General features: G+C 39.5%; 1 protein-coding gene across 2 annotated transcripts in view; it reads right to left on the bottom strand.

Annotated features, from left to right (window-relative positions):
- Positions 1-14,281, bottom strand: part of htatsf1 (HIV-1 Tat specific factor 1) — a 76,229-nt gene that overhangs the window by 34,871 nt on the left and 27,077 nt on the right. For both annotated transcript variants that reach the window (XM_028815793.2, XM_028815795.2), the window contains exons 6-7: positions 4,721-4,884; positions 3,713-3,812 (exon numbers count right to left, since the gene is read on the bottom strand). In XM_028815793.2, coding sequence (XP_028671626.2) covers positions 3,713-3,812; positions 4,721-4,884 — 264 coding nt within the window. The remainder of the gene's footprint in view (positions 1-3,712; positions 3,813-4,720; positions 4,885-14,281) is intronic.

The raw sequence follows: 14,281 nt of genomic DNA, 5'->3' as shown, positions 1-14,281 counted from the left end.
TAATCTGGCTTGTCTAAATGAGCATTTGCATACAACAAGCGACTGTTTGTGGAGTGAGAGTAGAAAGGGCTTCTTTCTCATCACCCCGCCATACAGATGTTCTTTGTGCAAATTGCGCTGAATTGTAGAACGATGTACAGATACACCATCTGCAGCAAGATGTTCTTGCAGGTCTTTGGAGGTGATCTGTGGGTTGTCAGTAACCATTCTCACAATCCTGCACATATGCCGCTCCTGTATTTTTCTTGGCCTGCCAGACCTGGGTTTAACAGCAACTGTGCCTGTGGCCTTCCATTTCCTGATTACATTCCTTACAGTTGAAACTGACACGTTAAACCTCTGAGATAGCTTTTTGTAGCCTTCCCCTAAACCATGATACCGAACAATCTTTGTTTTCAGATCTTTTGAGTGTTGCTATGAGGATCCCAAAGGTGAAGCACAACTTGCAATTGACCACTTTAAATACCTTTTCTCATGATTGGACACACCTGTCTATGAAGTTCAAGGCTTAACAAGCTAATCCAATCAATTTGGTGTTGCAAGTAATCAGTATTGAGCAGTTACATGCATTCAAATCAGCAAAATTACAAGGGTACCCAAATTTTTGCACAGCCAGTTTTTTACATTTGATTTAATTTCATACAACTAAATACTGCTTCACTAAAAATTTTTGTTCAGAAAACACCCCAGTACTCATATGTTCCTAGGAAATGAAAGACATACCACTGTTATCTTTTTTGTTGAAAGTAAATTATTATGCAGGCTGAGAGGGGTTCCCAAACTTTTTCATATGACTGTATATAGTACATAAGGCAAAGCTCTCAATTTACCAGTCGATCTATGTTCCTACCCTCACCTATGGTCATGAGCTATGGGTAGTGACCGAAAGAATGAGATCGCGAATACAAGCGGCTGAAATGAGTTTTCTCCGCAGGGTGTCTGGGCTCTCCCTTATAGATAGGATGAGAAGCTCAATCATCCGGGAAGGGCTCAGAGTAGAGCGGCTACTCCTCCGCATCGAGAGGAGTCAGATGAGGTGGCTCGGGCATCTGATCAGGATGCCTCCTGGACGTCTCCCTGGTGAGGTGTTTCGGGCACGTCCAACCGGGAGGAGGCCCTGGGGAAGACCCAGGACACGCTGGAGGGACTATGTCTTCCGGCTGACCTGGGAACGCCTTGGGATTTCCCCGGAAGAGCTAGAAAAAGTGGCCGGGGAGAGGGAAGTCTGGGCATCTCTGCTCAAGCTGCTGCCCCCGCAACTCGACCTCGGATAAGCGGAAAAGGATGGATGGATGGATGGATGTATATAGTACTAAGACCTTTCATACTGGCATTTCAATCCTATTTGTAACCCATCTTTTTTTCAAGTGTCTGTGATACTTTGTGGCTACAATGTGAAAACCACAGCTGCGGCTAACTCGCTTTCTGATTGAGCATCATGCAGGTTGGTGATACTAAAAGCACTAGGTGTAAAGGTAGGAGCTCGAGTGACTTATAAAGTTTTTTAGTGCAAAAATTTAGTTTTCTCAAATGTGCAGGTATTTGCTGACTGCTTAACTTGTTACCTTATTTCCAACAAACCAAATAAAAAATCATGGGCAGCAGGTAAAACAAAGACATACTGTAAAGTCAGCTCAATTCAGTTTATTTTTGAACAAGGGGGCTCCGCCCCCTGCTCGCTTCGCTCGCCTACCCCCGGCGTTTTGAACCCGTGCCCGCTGGGCAGCCACGTGTGAGGATGACGCACGTTTAATACGGAGCGTTCGCCCGTGTCACTCTGGGGACCCCCACTGTTAATACAGAGCTCCGTCCGTACTATTATGCGGTGCATTGTGGAATACTGCGGACCCAGTAGTGTTTCCCATTTCAGTTTGTATCTCGGTCAGTCGAGCTTATGTTTTTGAAGCTTTTGAATTCCGGTCTTCATTATCTGTAACCTGCTGTCCATGTGTTTGGCCCCCTTGTTTAACCCGTTTATGACGTTTCAGTTTGCTTTCTACTTTGTCTTTCATTTCTGATCTCGCTTTATTCTGCTTTTGTTTCAATGACAACTGGTCCGTGGTAAATATATTTTCCCTTTTTCGAGTAATAATTTTCATTTGTTTGCGATACTGTGATGTTTATCGTACTGTTAATAATGCATCACTGTAATGTGATTCACCTATGCTGTATAGTTTGGACGTGTGAGGATGACGTATGTTTAATACGGAGCGTTCGCCCGTGTCACTCTGGGTCTCCCAACTGTTACTAAGAAGCTCTTTCCGAACTATTATGCGGTGCATTGTGGAGTACTGTGGACTCTGTAGTGTTTCCCGTTTCACTTCGTATCTCGTTTAGTCAAGCTCTTTCTTTTTGGAGCAGTGCCTGCCTGGTCTGCGGCATTTCAGACGCACGTTGTAGGCGCCTGCATTCATTAATTATATCCAGGCAGGCGCATGTTTGTATTTCGGTCACTCGAGCTGTGTCGTGTTGAATCCCTGCCTGCTTTGCCTACACAGTTTGAGACGCGCGTTGTAGGCGTCCACGTTCATTAGATCTGTCCACGCGGGCTCGGTGTCGAAGCTGTGTTAGTTGTTGAGCTGTTTGGTTTTGGAGCCGAGACAGTTTTGCTTCCGCGGTTTCAGACGCGTGTCTGTACCATCTCGGGTTTGATGTATGAACCTTTGTGGACTCCGTAGTGTGTCCCATTTCACTCTGGGGTGGGGCGTTGACTCCTCTTGTTTTACTATGTCTCCTCCTGTGCTTTCACCACGCATTAGTGCCACTCACAATATGGCGGCGACGCCTGCGCCTTCCGTATTATGTCGGTTTTTACCATGCTGTGTAGGCGCCTTTGCCTTTTGTACTTTACCGCGCCTTCCGACGCACGATGTAGGCGCCTGCACCTTCCCGGTCCGCCTCCGCTGTGTGGTGTGGACGTTTAACTGTCGTTGTTTCTGCCTTTATATTCTGTATCTCGGTGTGCATGTGTTTCGTGCCTAGGTTTTTTTTAAGCTGTTGCATTCCAGTTTTCATCATCTGTAACCCGCTCTCCATGTGTTCGTCCCCGTTCTTTAATCCCTTTATAAAGTTTTACTTTGTTTCCTACTCTGTGTTTTATTTCTGACCTCGCTTTATCCTGCTTGCGGCATGTCAGACGGTTCGTAGTCTTTCTCGTTTTACTCTGGGGAGGGGGGCTTTGTTCTGTGACCTGCTCTCCATGTGTTTGTCCCTGTTCTTTAACCTCTTTATGACGTTTTACTTTGTTTCCTACTCTGACGGTTCGTAGTTTTGGTCTGGTATGGGGGGCCTTTTTGCGCACTATGTCTTTTGCGTCCACGGGCAGATCCCTGCGTCCATATCCGGTTTACCATTCTCGTTTAGTAATATGGATAGTGCTCTCCAATGAGTGTAGTCCAAATGTAAATGCAATTACAACATATTGCTAACTATGTAATGTATACATGGTTTTAAAATGTTTTTAACAACAAAAAAGTGGTCATTTTAAAATACTTTATTTATCAAAAATGTCAGAACACATTCACCTGGACGGTCAAACATTTGGATTTCATTCTAAATGAGTCAACTCCTTAAAAATATATATACAGAAATCTAAAAACAAACTTGGGTTTGGTTGAAAAGTTGTTTCAAAACCCTGTTTAGACTTTTATATTAAAAGTGGCTATACAGTGTTTTAACAGACATTTATGGTGTTCCTTTATTACTAACATACCTCAAAATCTTTAGGATGAAACATATTCCTGATGATCACAACTCGCTCAAATCTGTATCGAGATTCACCTTGTTTCTTCTCTGGCCTCCAGTCAAGTTGTCTAGAAACAGAAAAAAAAATATTTTTATGACTCGAATTGGAATGTGTATTAGTTAAAAGTTAATCATTCCACTTGGAAATACATTATGTAAGTTTATCTAGCATACTTGTCTTAATAGTTTTAATTCTATACAATGTTCTACAATGTATGTTCCAACTATGTGGACCTATACTTCATTTAACTGTCATTTTCATTTACCAGAATCCATATTTTTCAGGATGAAATATTACTGAACTATATTTCCTGTCCATCCTACATTCTCATTCCTACCTTGTTAATATTGCTATGCTTAAAAAACAGGTTATTGAGGCACCAAATATGAAATACTATTGGGTTAGAGGTTTCACTGGTCTTTTTCTCTCAAGACATGGGTGTAGTACTAGGGTGTTGTACCATATTAGCCATTATGAATGTAGTGAGAAGTCAAGCAAAATGTCACCTTTTATTGGCTACATCTTGCCTGAAGAAGGGGCCTGAGTTGCCTTGAAAGCTTGTATATTGTAATCTTTTTAGTTAGCCAATAAAAAGTGTCATTTTGCTTGACTTCTCACTACACTCAAGACATGGCTACAAGAAGAAAAATGACCAACTTAAGTGTCACTATCTGAGTTTATCCACATTATCTAATTATAAATAACAGGTGATTCCTGGAATAATAAGGAAACACCAATACATTTTTAGCAATGCCTATAAAGCAAAAATCAAACTTCAATGGAACAGAAATACATGGCAGAGCTCATTCCAAAGCATTTGTACATGCTCACTGGTCTTTTACAGCCAGCTTTTTTGAAATCACATATAAATAAATAATGTCATATTCAAAAATACAAACAACTAAAAAACTTTAGGCTCAGTCTTCATATAAATCTGGACAACACATGAAACTTTGTGAATCAGGAATATTGTACTTCTGTTGCTGCTGGAGTTTCTTTTTGTAATCCTTATTCTTCTTCCTTTTCTTGCTGGCATCATACTCTCCTTTGAGCTCAAAGTGTGCTGACTCTACATGTAGCTTATATCCTCGAATTTCTGATTCATCTATCAGTCTCACAGCCAATTCAACTGATTCTTTCTGCAAAAGAAACAGAAAATGCTGTGCTTCAACATAATTCTATTATATAGACTAAGTGTTTGTTTAGATAACACTAATAAAGCCAACTCAAAGAAACCCTCAGTGTTTTCTTTATTAAAATAATTTTTCTAGCACAGCAAAATCATGTATTAAAAAAAGTTGAGCTTCATTGCTTTAAAATAGAAATATGACCTTTCAATATATCATTTATTATTCTGTTAAAATACACAATTACTCATGAGACTGCATACTTTGGCAAGACACTTTCTCTGTCAACATTAGATGTCTTCTGTTTTAACTTTGTACATATGACCATACACTGTGGTAACTTGCTCCAGCAATCCATGCATTGCTACAAACTTTATCCCGATGTTTTTTAAAAATTAAAACAAATGTATACTGTGTTCATTCTTAAGGGGCAACAAATGTAAAGGAACAGATATAACCTGTAAAGAAGCTATACTGATACTCATACCTGAAATAGCATGCAACAAGAACAAAATAAAGTGAGAGAGTAAGTAAAATCCAGTACAAGCAGAGTTAAAATGTATAGAGTACAGTATGTCCATCTTGACAATTTCACAATCTGGTGCTATGCTCGATTTACAAACTAACAGTAGAAGCAGAAAGTCAAATGTGTGTGTTTGCTAAAAAGTAACAATTTGCCTCCAAATAGTGCAAAGATTTAATAAAATATGCATCCATATGTAATCTTTCAAATCTGGGAAAATCATTCCATCAAAATTTTACAGAATTTCCTATGTATAATGCATAGACAAAGTTCTATGCAAATTAAACCAAAGATAAAAATGGACAACTATAGGAGACACTTTAAGAAGCTGCTTTCAAATCTAGTATAGGGAAATGTTCAATATAATATAGTGAATTCACTGTGGACAACACCCTACAATTAAATGTAGACACTTTTTTTTTTCTTAAAACATTTTTACATATTGTGCTTTTTGAGTGTTGTTTTTCTATAGCTCTCTATAATTGTGAGGAAATTCCAGATGCAAACAACAATACACATTTTCACAATTTCTTTTATTACTTCAAATGTGCTGCAATAATTATAGCATTGTTTTTATCACAAATAAATGCTTGCTCTTGTTCATTAATTACTAGGAAGGAAGTAATTCCAACTACCATTATATTTTTAGACTTAAGCACAAACTTTAAAACATTTATTTTGACCATCAGGCTTTGTTTGCGATTAAGTTGTCCTCACAGGTGGCGCAGTGGTAGTGCTGCTACTTTGCAGTAAGGAGACTGTGGAAGATTGTGGGTTCGCTTCCCGGTTCCTCCCTGTGTGGATAGCGCTTAGAGTACTGAGAAAAGCGCTATATAAATGTAATGAATGAATTATTATTATTAAGTTTTGTGCCTTGTGTTGTATATTCCGGCTGTTTTTTAAGAGCTTGTAAATACATTCTCTCACAAACTACAGGCACTCGAATTAAGTTTTGTTCTGCTTAATCGCAGCATGCAAAACTCAATATCAATGTATCAATGGATGCCAAATTTGGACTTTTTCCTGAGCTACTGCACATAATATGGCAATATAACTTGCTAAATAAAGTTACCGTTTTGCTGACATAATTTTGTGTTTTCCCTCTATTTGTGTATATTTTTTACATTAATGTTATGCATACATGTGAGAAGTATGTTTACCAGAGGGGAGTTTATAGAATAAGTGATGAGCAAGGTGAGATGAGTCGGTGGTGATCCTTTTATAGGAATATTCCACGTAAAAATGATTTTTTAATAAGATACTTGCATATGTAGTTTGTAGTGACGGCTGAGAAAAAAAATTTAATCTCATGTTTTCTTGGAGAAAGTACAGGATAAAGATTCTGACTGAAGTGGCCCTAATCCTGACAAATGCTGGACAATGACAAGCAATGTTGCACAATCCACATGTCCATTACCAAATTGTATGCTCTAAACGTTCAAAATGTGTTAATATTTTGCTAAAATATTGTTAATACTTCCAGAAAACTCTGTGTACAAGATAAAAAAAAAAAAATTTCAAATAACACTGTTGTTTTTGAATAGAGAATCTGCCGCTCCCCCTCATTAGCTGAGTATTATTATTATTATTAAAAATCCTGTCTTCAATCCCCTCAAACATTGTTTAGCTGGAGGAGTGGGGAAAAACCTTCTTCTACTCATTGTCAGAGACTGGTAGATAAAGGAAATGAGTGCTTGAAGATGTTTCTGCCACAGCTGACAATACCAGCTATTAATGCCAAGGTTGTACTTACTTTTTCCACACACACATATGGCATATTTTCATTGAACAAATTATGGCAAATTCATATTTTACTTGTTTTAATTTTTTTCCCCCCAATTACATCACCTTTTTGCATAGACACATTTTTACATGAAGATCAAATCTTGATACATCCATATATATTAAAGAAAAAAAAGAGTGAGTGTACTTACTTTTTCACAAGACCATGTTTTGCTTTAACAAATTTTCTTTATTTTATTTATATTGGTTTTATAAAAAACTAGCCAACCCGCGGCGTATACACCACATAATCACGCTGCTTTTTTAATGATTTTTAAGCACTGGGAAAAAAAATGAACATTTGAAAAATCCATAATTTAATAAACCACCAAGAACAGTAACATTGCAACAATGCACGCTAAGAACCAACATACAATCATCGTTCAGTACGCACTGCCTGCTCATGTGCCCGCCCCCAACTCCTCACTTGAGTCGCTTTTGTCTCTGCTACATCTCACATGCACCTCTGAGCCACGTTGTCTTTTCATTGATCTTTGCGGTTCTGCCTGCTTTTCTATATATAATCCAACAAGTCACCCGACCATGGTAGTAGCGTGGGGGGGTGTGTACAAAGGGCATGGACGTAATCAGTGCAAGCGAATGACCCGCACTTACTGGGAATTCCTCGTTCATGGGGAACAATTGTAAGCCCTGGTCCCCATCACGAATGGGGTTCAATGGCTTACCCACGCCTGTCGGCGCCGGGTAGACACACGTTGATCCATTCAGTGTAGAGCGCATGCAGTACTGGACATCCAAGGGCATCACAGACCTGTAAATGCTCAATCTCACGTGGCTGAAAGCCACTTGTCCCTCTAAGAATTTGGACGCCGACCGCTTGGCGATCACGTAACTATTTAGCAGTAGGGAGTCTCATTCGTTTTCGGAATTAACCAGACAAATCGCTCCACCAACTAAGAACGGCCATGCACCACCACCCACAGAATTGAGAAAGAGCTATCAATCTGTCAATCCTCTCCGTGTCCAGGCCGGGTGAGGTTTCCCGTGTTGAGTCAAATTAAGCAAAATTTGTGTGTGGTGAGTTGTTGCATCCGGGTACATGAGCAGGAACTGTGAATGCCTTGAGAGCGTGGGTGGACGCGTACTCGAGTTGGTGGCCGTGAGTTGGTGGGCTGGGCTTTGTGAGTTGACTGACATGGCTATTTTGTGCGTATCCCATGGTTGTCTTCCGGCAGTGTGAATGCCTCGAGAGACAGGGTGTCCTTGTTTGGAGAGTTGTTGCAGTTTGTGAGTTAAAAGCTGCGATGGTTTTACCCGCTGGTAACAGGCAGGCGGGCGGGCAGGCATTCTCGTCCCATGGTCTTAGAGTTGGCGGCCGTGGCTGTGAGTTGTCGGCGTATCCCATCGTCTTAGCATTGGTGGGCGGGTCTCTGTGAGTTGCCGGGCGTGGCTATATCGTGTGTATCCCATGGCTGTCTTGCCTGTTCTGTCGGCTTAGTGAATTATATATATGGATATTTCACTCCAGTAAATAAAAAAATTCAGTGATAATATCACAATTTGTTCATCTCGTGTCATTTTCTGAGGCAATTTTTCATGGTGAGGATCACAGTAACAGCAGACCAATCAGCTACGTCTGGACATCCCTGTCGCCAGCTACAGATTCCAGTTTAACCTGGGGAACTCCCAAGTCAGCCAAGAAATATAATCTCTCCAGTAAGTGCTAGGTCTGCCAAAAGGACTTAGCCTATTAGGACATGCCCAAACCACCTCAACTGGTTCCTCTCAATCGGGACTCTACTCTGAAGCTGTCCAAAATTACTGAGTTTCTCACCCTATCACAGAGTGTCAGCCCAGCCAGCTGGTTAAAAAACCTTACTTCTTCCTCTTATACTCGTGATCTCATCTTTATGGTCATTACCAACAGATCATGACCATAGTTTTCTCTTTAAACTCATCTCCCCCTTCACCACTATGAGCTAGTACAATGTCTGTAGAACAGCTGGTGCTATTCTAATCCAGTTTTCACTCTTACATTCCCATTTTTTATCAGTTGTGAACAAGATTTAGAGATACTTGATCTCTTCCACTAAGGGTAGTTGTTCACCCCTTACCTGGAGAGAGCAATCCACTCTTTTCCAAGAGAGAACCATAACCTCAGAGTTTGAGATGTTGATCCTCATTTCATCTGCTTCATAATTGGCAGTAAATTGTGAGTGTGTCACAGTCAGATAGGAAGTGATAAATTATCACAAATTATAAGGGGCTTATATATAATAATTGAAATATTTAAATTTGTACTAAATATACAAGTTTGTGGACTCACTGAAATAAGCTTTCAACTCACCAACGCTAGAAAGCTTAAATAATACGAAACTCCAAATACAGTATATACCATCTTTCAAACTACTTTTATATTAGGCATTATTATCCTGATTATTTTTTAATTATTACTTTATAGTAAAGGTAGTCGTTGACTTACAACCTATGCATTTTACAACCATTCAACTTACGACTGCTACCGCGAATGACAATTTTCACCATGCCAGCCCTGTATGCCATGACTCATTCATCTCGATCTCAGTTTATTACCTGAAGCAGTCCTGACTACGTTCAGTTATGTTCGTCTTGCAATTAAGAGGAAAAAAGGCAATTGTTATCAACATAAAAATGAAGGTGGTCAAGCAGCATGAGTGAGGAAAGAAAGTGAATGCGATCGCATGTGACTTTAAGTTATCCCATTATAACTAGTGTTCACTGCATGCGCTGTACTGCTGCACTCTGTCCTTGAATGTGGTTTACCTCCAAAGCTTCTGCATTGTGACTCACTGTCCCACTTTGTGCAAACTGCCACGCAGGGGTAAAGACACCACACTGAACTCCTTTATCTGTTAATGCTTATTATTAACAGACTGAAATGTTAAAACAGAAAACATATGAGTGCTCAAACTCTGCCGGTAAAATTCCTCCTCTCACAGTTAACACAATGAACTCTGGGATAGGAGAAGAAGGATGACATAACATAACACAGACAAAGTATTCATGAAGCTGTTAAAAGTTTGGTACCCATGTGAACAACATAAATAACAAAACAAAATAATAAAGTAAAAAAAAATTTACAAAAAAAGATGATGATAAAAAAAGAATATGAAACAAACAGTATGACTTAAGGGACTTATACAGTACTATAAATACAGTCAGGTTTGAATACAAATACTGGTCCATCTTACGTCCAGACGTCGGAACCAAACGTTGTCCTAAGTTGATGATTACCAGTATTATAAAGCACAACGCACACTATCATGTCATAGAGTATACAGGGCACCAAATAAAGATGTGCATTAGACATTTGCATCAGGGCTAGGATGGCATGGCATTCAACTTAGAAGTTGTGGGTACTGAACCTTTTCAACAATCATGCAAGTAAGAACTGGTGGTCAGCATGGAGAAATGTAGGACAATAAATTGCATAGAATGTATAATAAAACTCCAGTAAAATATTATGTTGAATATGAACAAAACCAATACTTTATGAAAAGTCTTGTTTACATACAGTACTAAAGAACAGATAAAATATTTTTATTATTTTCGAGCACCAATATTGAGAAAATTAAAAAAGGCTGATGTGCAAAGGGTAAATCCAGCATGAAAACAAAAAAATAAAAAAAAGTTAGATATTTGTAGAAGCCTTTCACTGGTTTTAAGTACAGAAGGAAAGCACCTGAACTACCTGAGTTGTGCTTAATGCATCCCAAACAAACCAAACTGCTAGCATTTAGCAATTAAAAAACAGCACATTTTGTTATACGTATGTGAACGCATTCATCCATATGATTTTTTAGCTTCAAAAGGCTTTGGGCAGCTTACTCAATACTTTGTTAACATGGCGGCAAAATATGTCAAGATTTATTATCCACATATGAAAAATACTTCAAAAACCAACTCACACCAAAGTATAACCAATTTTTTCACATTTAATTCCCAGCAGCTCCAAAATGTGTGTGTGTGTGTGTGTATAATTAATATTATATATATACAAGTAAGCCCGCGATTCGCTAGCGAATCGGAAATCCAACAATGGCAATCAGTTTCTGTTCCGTCCGATATTTGGATGGATGACATATCATGGAGGGTGGGTGTGTCTGGGGAAATGTCATTTAATTAAATAAGCATATCTGTACTAAAGCGGTTTCGTTTTGTGGAGACGTGATTCTGTTGCCTTTGCTGACACCGACTGCTGGCAGAGTGGAGCACAGCAAGTTTGATTACAGTAAGTGCAGTGAACAGGTTGTGTTGTTTGGGCGCCACCTACTGACTCTGGGAAGCTGCTGCATTTGACTCTGGGGCGTGCGCCACGGCGTAATATGCGCCTCGGTGGGAAGCCGCTGCATGATGAAATATCATGGAGGGTATAGGCAGTGGTGTGGGCGGTCGCGTCCGGGCGGCTGTACAACCTGGCGTGCATGCTTTACCTCAGGTTTAGTTCACAGGTCATAGGATTGGTAAAGTTTCCATTTAATTCAATAACCCTATTTGAACTAAAGCGGTTTCTTTGTGTTGGCGCCTTCGTTCATTGTTTGTATCCATATGGGCTCGTTTACAGGTCGTAGCCATACGGGCTCGTGTTTGTATTACTAATCGTTGAGCTCCCTCCATTTGGATACGTGCCTCCTTTGCCTGTGCTGTGTCAAAAGCGCGTTGTGGGCGCGCTCGTTCATTGTGTTTATCCATACGGGGTCGTTTTGTATTTCCGTTAGTTGAGCTCTTTCATTGTGGAGCCGTGATGTCTTTGCTTCTGGTGTGTGTGAAGTGCGTTGTGGGAGCCTCCTGGCAAAGTGGAGTAGAGCAAGTGTATTTTACAGGTTATGTTGTGTGGGCGCCACCTACTGACTCTGGGAATCCGCCGCGTTTTGGGAAGCCGCTGCGTTTGACTGTACAGGTTGTGTTGTTTGGGCGCTCAGAGGTTGTGTTGTTTGGGCGCCACCTACTGACTCTGGGAAGCCGCCGCGTTCTGGCAGCGTTTGACTTTGGGGCGGGCGCCAAGGCCGCAGTGCGCAAGCGCTTCGGTGCATCGACCGTGCATAAATTAACTGTGGTTTAGTAAGATAGATATATATATTTATTGGCGGCACGGTGGCGCAGTGGTAGCGCTGGTGCCTCACAGTTAGGAGATCTGGGTTCGCTTCCCGGGTTCTCCCTGTGTGGAGTTTGCATGTTCTCCCCGTGTCTGCGTGGGTTTCATCCGGGCGCTCTGGTTTCCTCCCACAGTCCAAAGACATGTAAGTTAGGTGGATTGGTGATTCTAAATTGGCCCTAGTGTGTGCTTGGTGTGTTTGTGTGTGTCCTGCGGTGGGTTGGCACCCTGCCTGGGATTGGTTCCTGCCTTGTGCCCTGTGTTGGCTGGGATTGGCTCCAGCAGACCCCCGTGACCCTGTGTTCAGATTCAGCGGGTTGGACAATGGATGGATGGATATTATATATATATATATATATATATATATATATATATATATATATATATATATATATATATATATATATATATATATATATAAGGGACACCGTGACATGTCTTTGATGTATGTGTGGGTTTGTTACAAACATGGTATAGTACACAGTTTCTATATCAAATCAACAAAGTAGACCTTGGCATCTGAGGCCAAACAAGCACTTTCAGCAAATGAAAACGTGTGTTCATGTCAATAGTGCATGTCTACATTAAGAAACAATTTCCCTCCTCTTAACAGATTTTAAATTACTGTGCATTGAATGGTATCAGTAGTAATATTAAAAAACGCTCTGGCACACATCTCAAATGTGTGTATAACACACATACACCTTGTAGCTGCATTAGCCTTTGCTCTAGCTTCACAACTTCATGTGGATGTCCAGTTTGTAATGTTTAGTTTAAATAATATGGTATCCTATGAAAAGAGTGGATTAAATTAATAAAAACACAATATTCCAATTGCAAATGTAATTTATTAGCCATTAAAGTCTGACAAATGTCAAGCGAGAGTCAACATAGTTGACAGCCCCATGTTTAATGTATAAGTAAAGCAGAAATTGTTACCAAGGGTGCTTTACTAGCGGCATGCATTTGTCACTGTGCATTTTTGTCCTGCATGTTTACATCATGCCACCTGAAAATTGTATTGAATATTGATTACAGTTTCAGAACTGGATCCAAATATTTTTACCTGTATGTTAAATGGCCATCAAATTGGGAGAAAGAGAGAATTCAATAGTAGTATATTTAATTCAGAAGCACAATATTCTCCTTTATTTATTTATTGTGCTTATTTATAGTTATTATGACAATAAAATAATATTGCTTTTATTATTTATTTATTAACTGCTCCAAAGAGGAAAACACTGGACACACTAAAACAATGTTAATGTGGTTTCTTAATATATGAGAAAAAAAATGTTAGTTCATTTAAAGCCAGCAAAATTGACTATTGTAATAATGTCAACTTTAAATTGTTCTGTTACAACCCTAAAATGAATTGTAAATACTGCACAACTCCAGCTGTTAAATCTCTGCTTAGGCTTCTTTTAAGATAATTTTTAAATTTCTTCTTTTGGCATAAAGTCACCCCTTAAAGTACACAACTTACTGATGGAGACCATTTTAAAATTTCAAGAGTAAATACACAAACTGTGTGACAAACTACCTCCCAGTATACTGTATGTGATGCACTATGGAGCCTTGCTAAAGACTAAAGGCTTTTTACTTTAGCAGAATACACTCTTCTAATTACTGCTACAGAGTCTGCTCATATTATTTTTAAATAATGGCATTAGTCACCAGAACTGCTGTTTTTAAGTCTTCCCGTCTCTCCATTTTCTTTCTACTGTCCAATTGTGATACTTGTTGTAGTTGCCATTTTTATTTTTTCTGACTCCACAGATGAATGTTAGAGTGACTGCAAGAATTTAAAATCACTAATGACAGATCCAGCATCAGAACTGTATCATATTTCAACAAAATTATTACCACTAGCCCTTTACTAATTATTAGCACCTTTAAGAAACTCATGTATGTCTATCTCCATGCACATGCTTCATGTTTCCTTTTGTTTTTTAATATATGGTATTTTTGACTAATGCTGTGTTTTATTTATTTGTAAATGTGTACAT

The sequence above is a fragment of the Erpetoichthys calabaricus genome, chromosome 12, assembly GCF_900747795.2.
Source record: "Erpetoichthys calabaricus chromosome 12, fErpCal1.3, whole genome shotgun sequence".
Taxonomy (NCBI): domain Eukaryota; kingdom Metazoa; phylum Chordata; class Cladistia; order Polypteriformes; family Polypteridae; genus Erpetoichthys; species Erpetoichthys calabaricus.
Note: the sequence above shows the minus strand (reverse complement) of the source record. Positions and strands in the feature narration are given on the sequence as shown.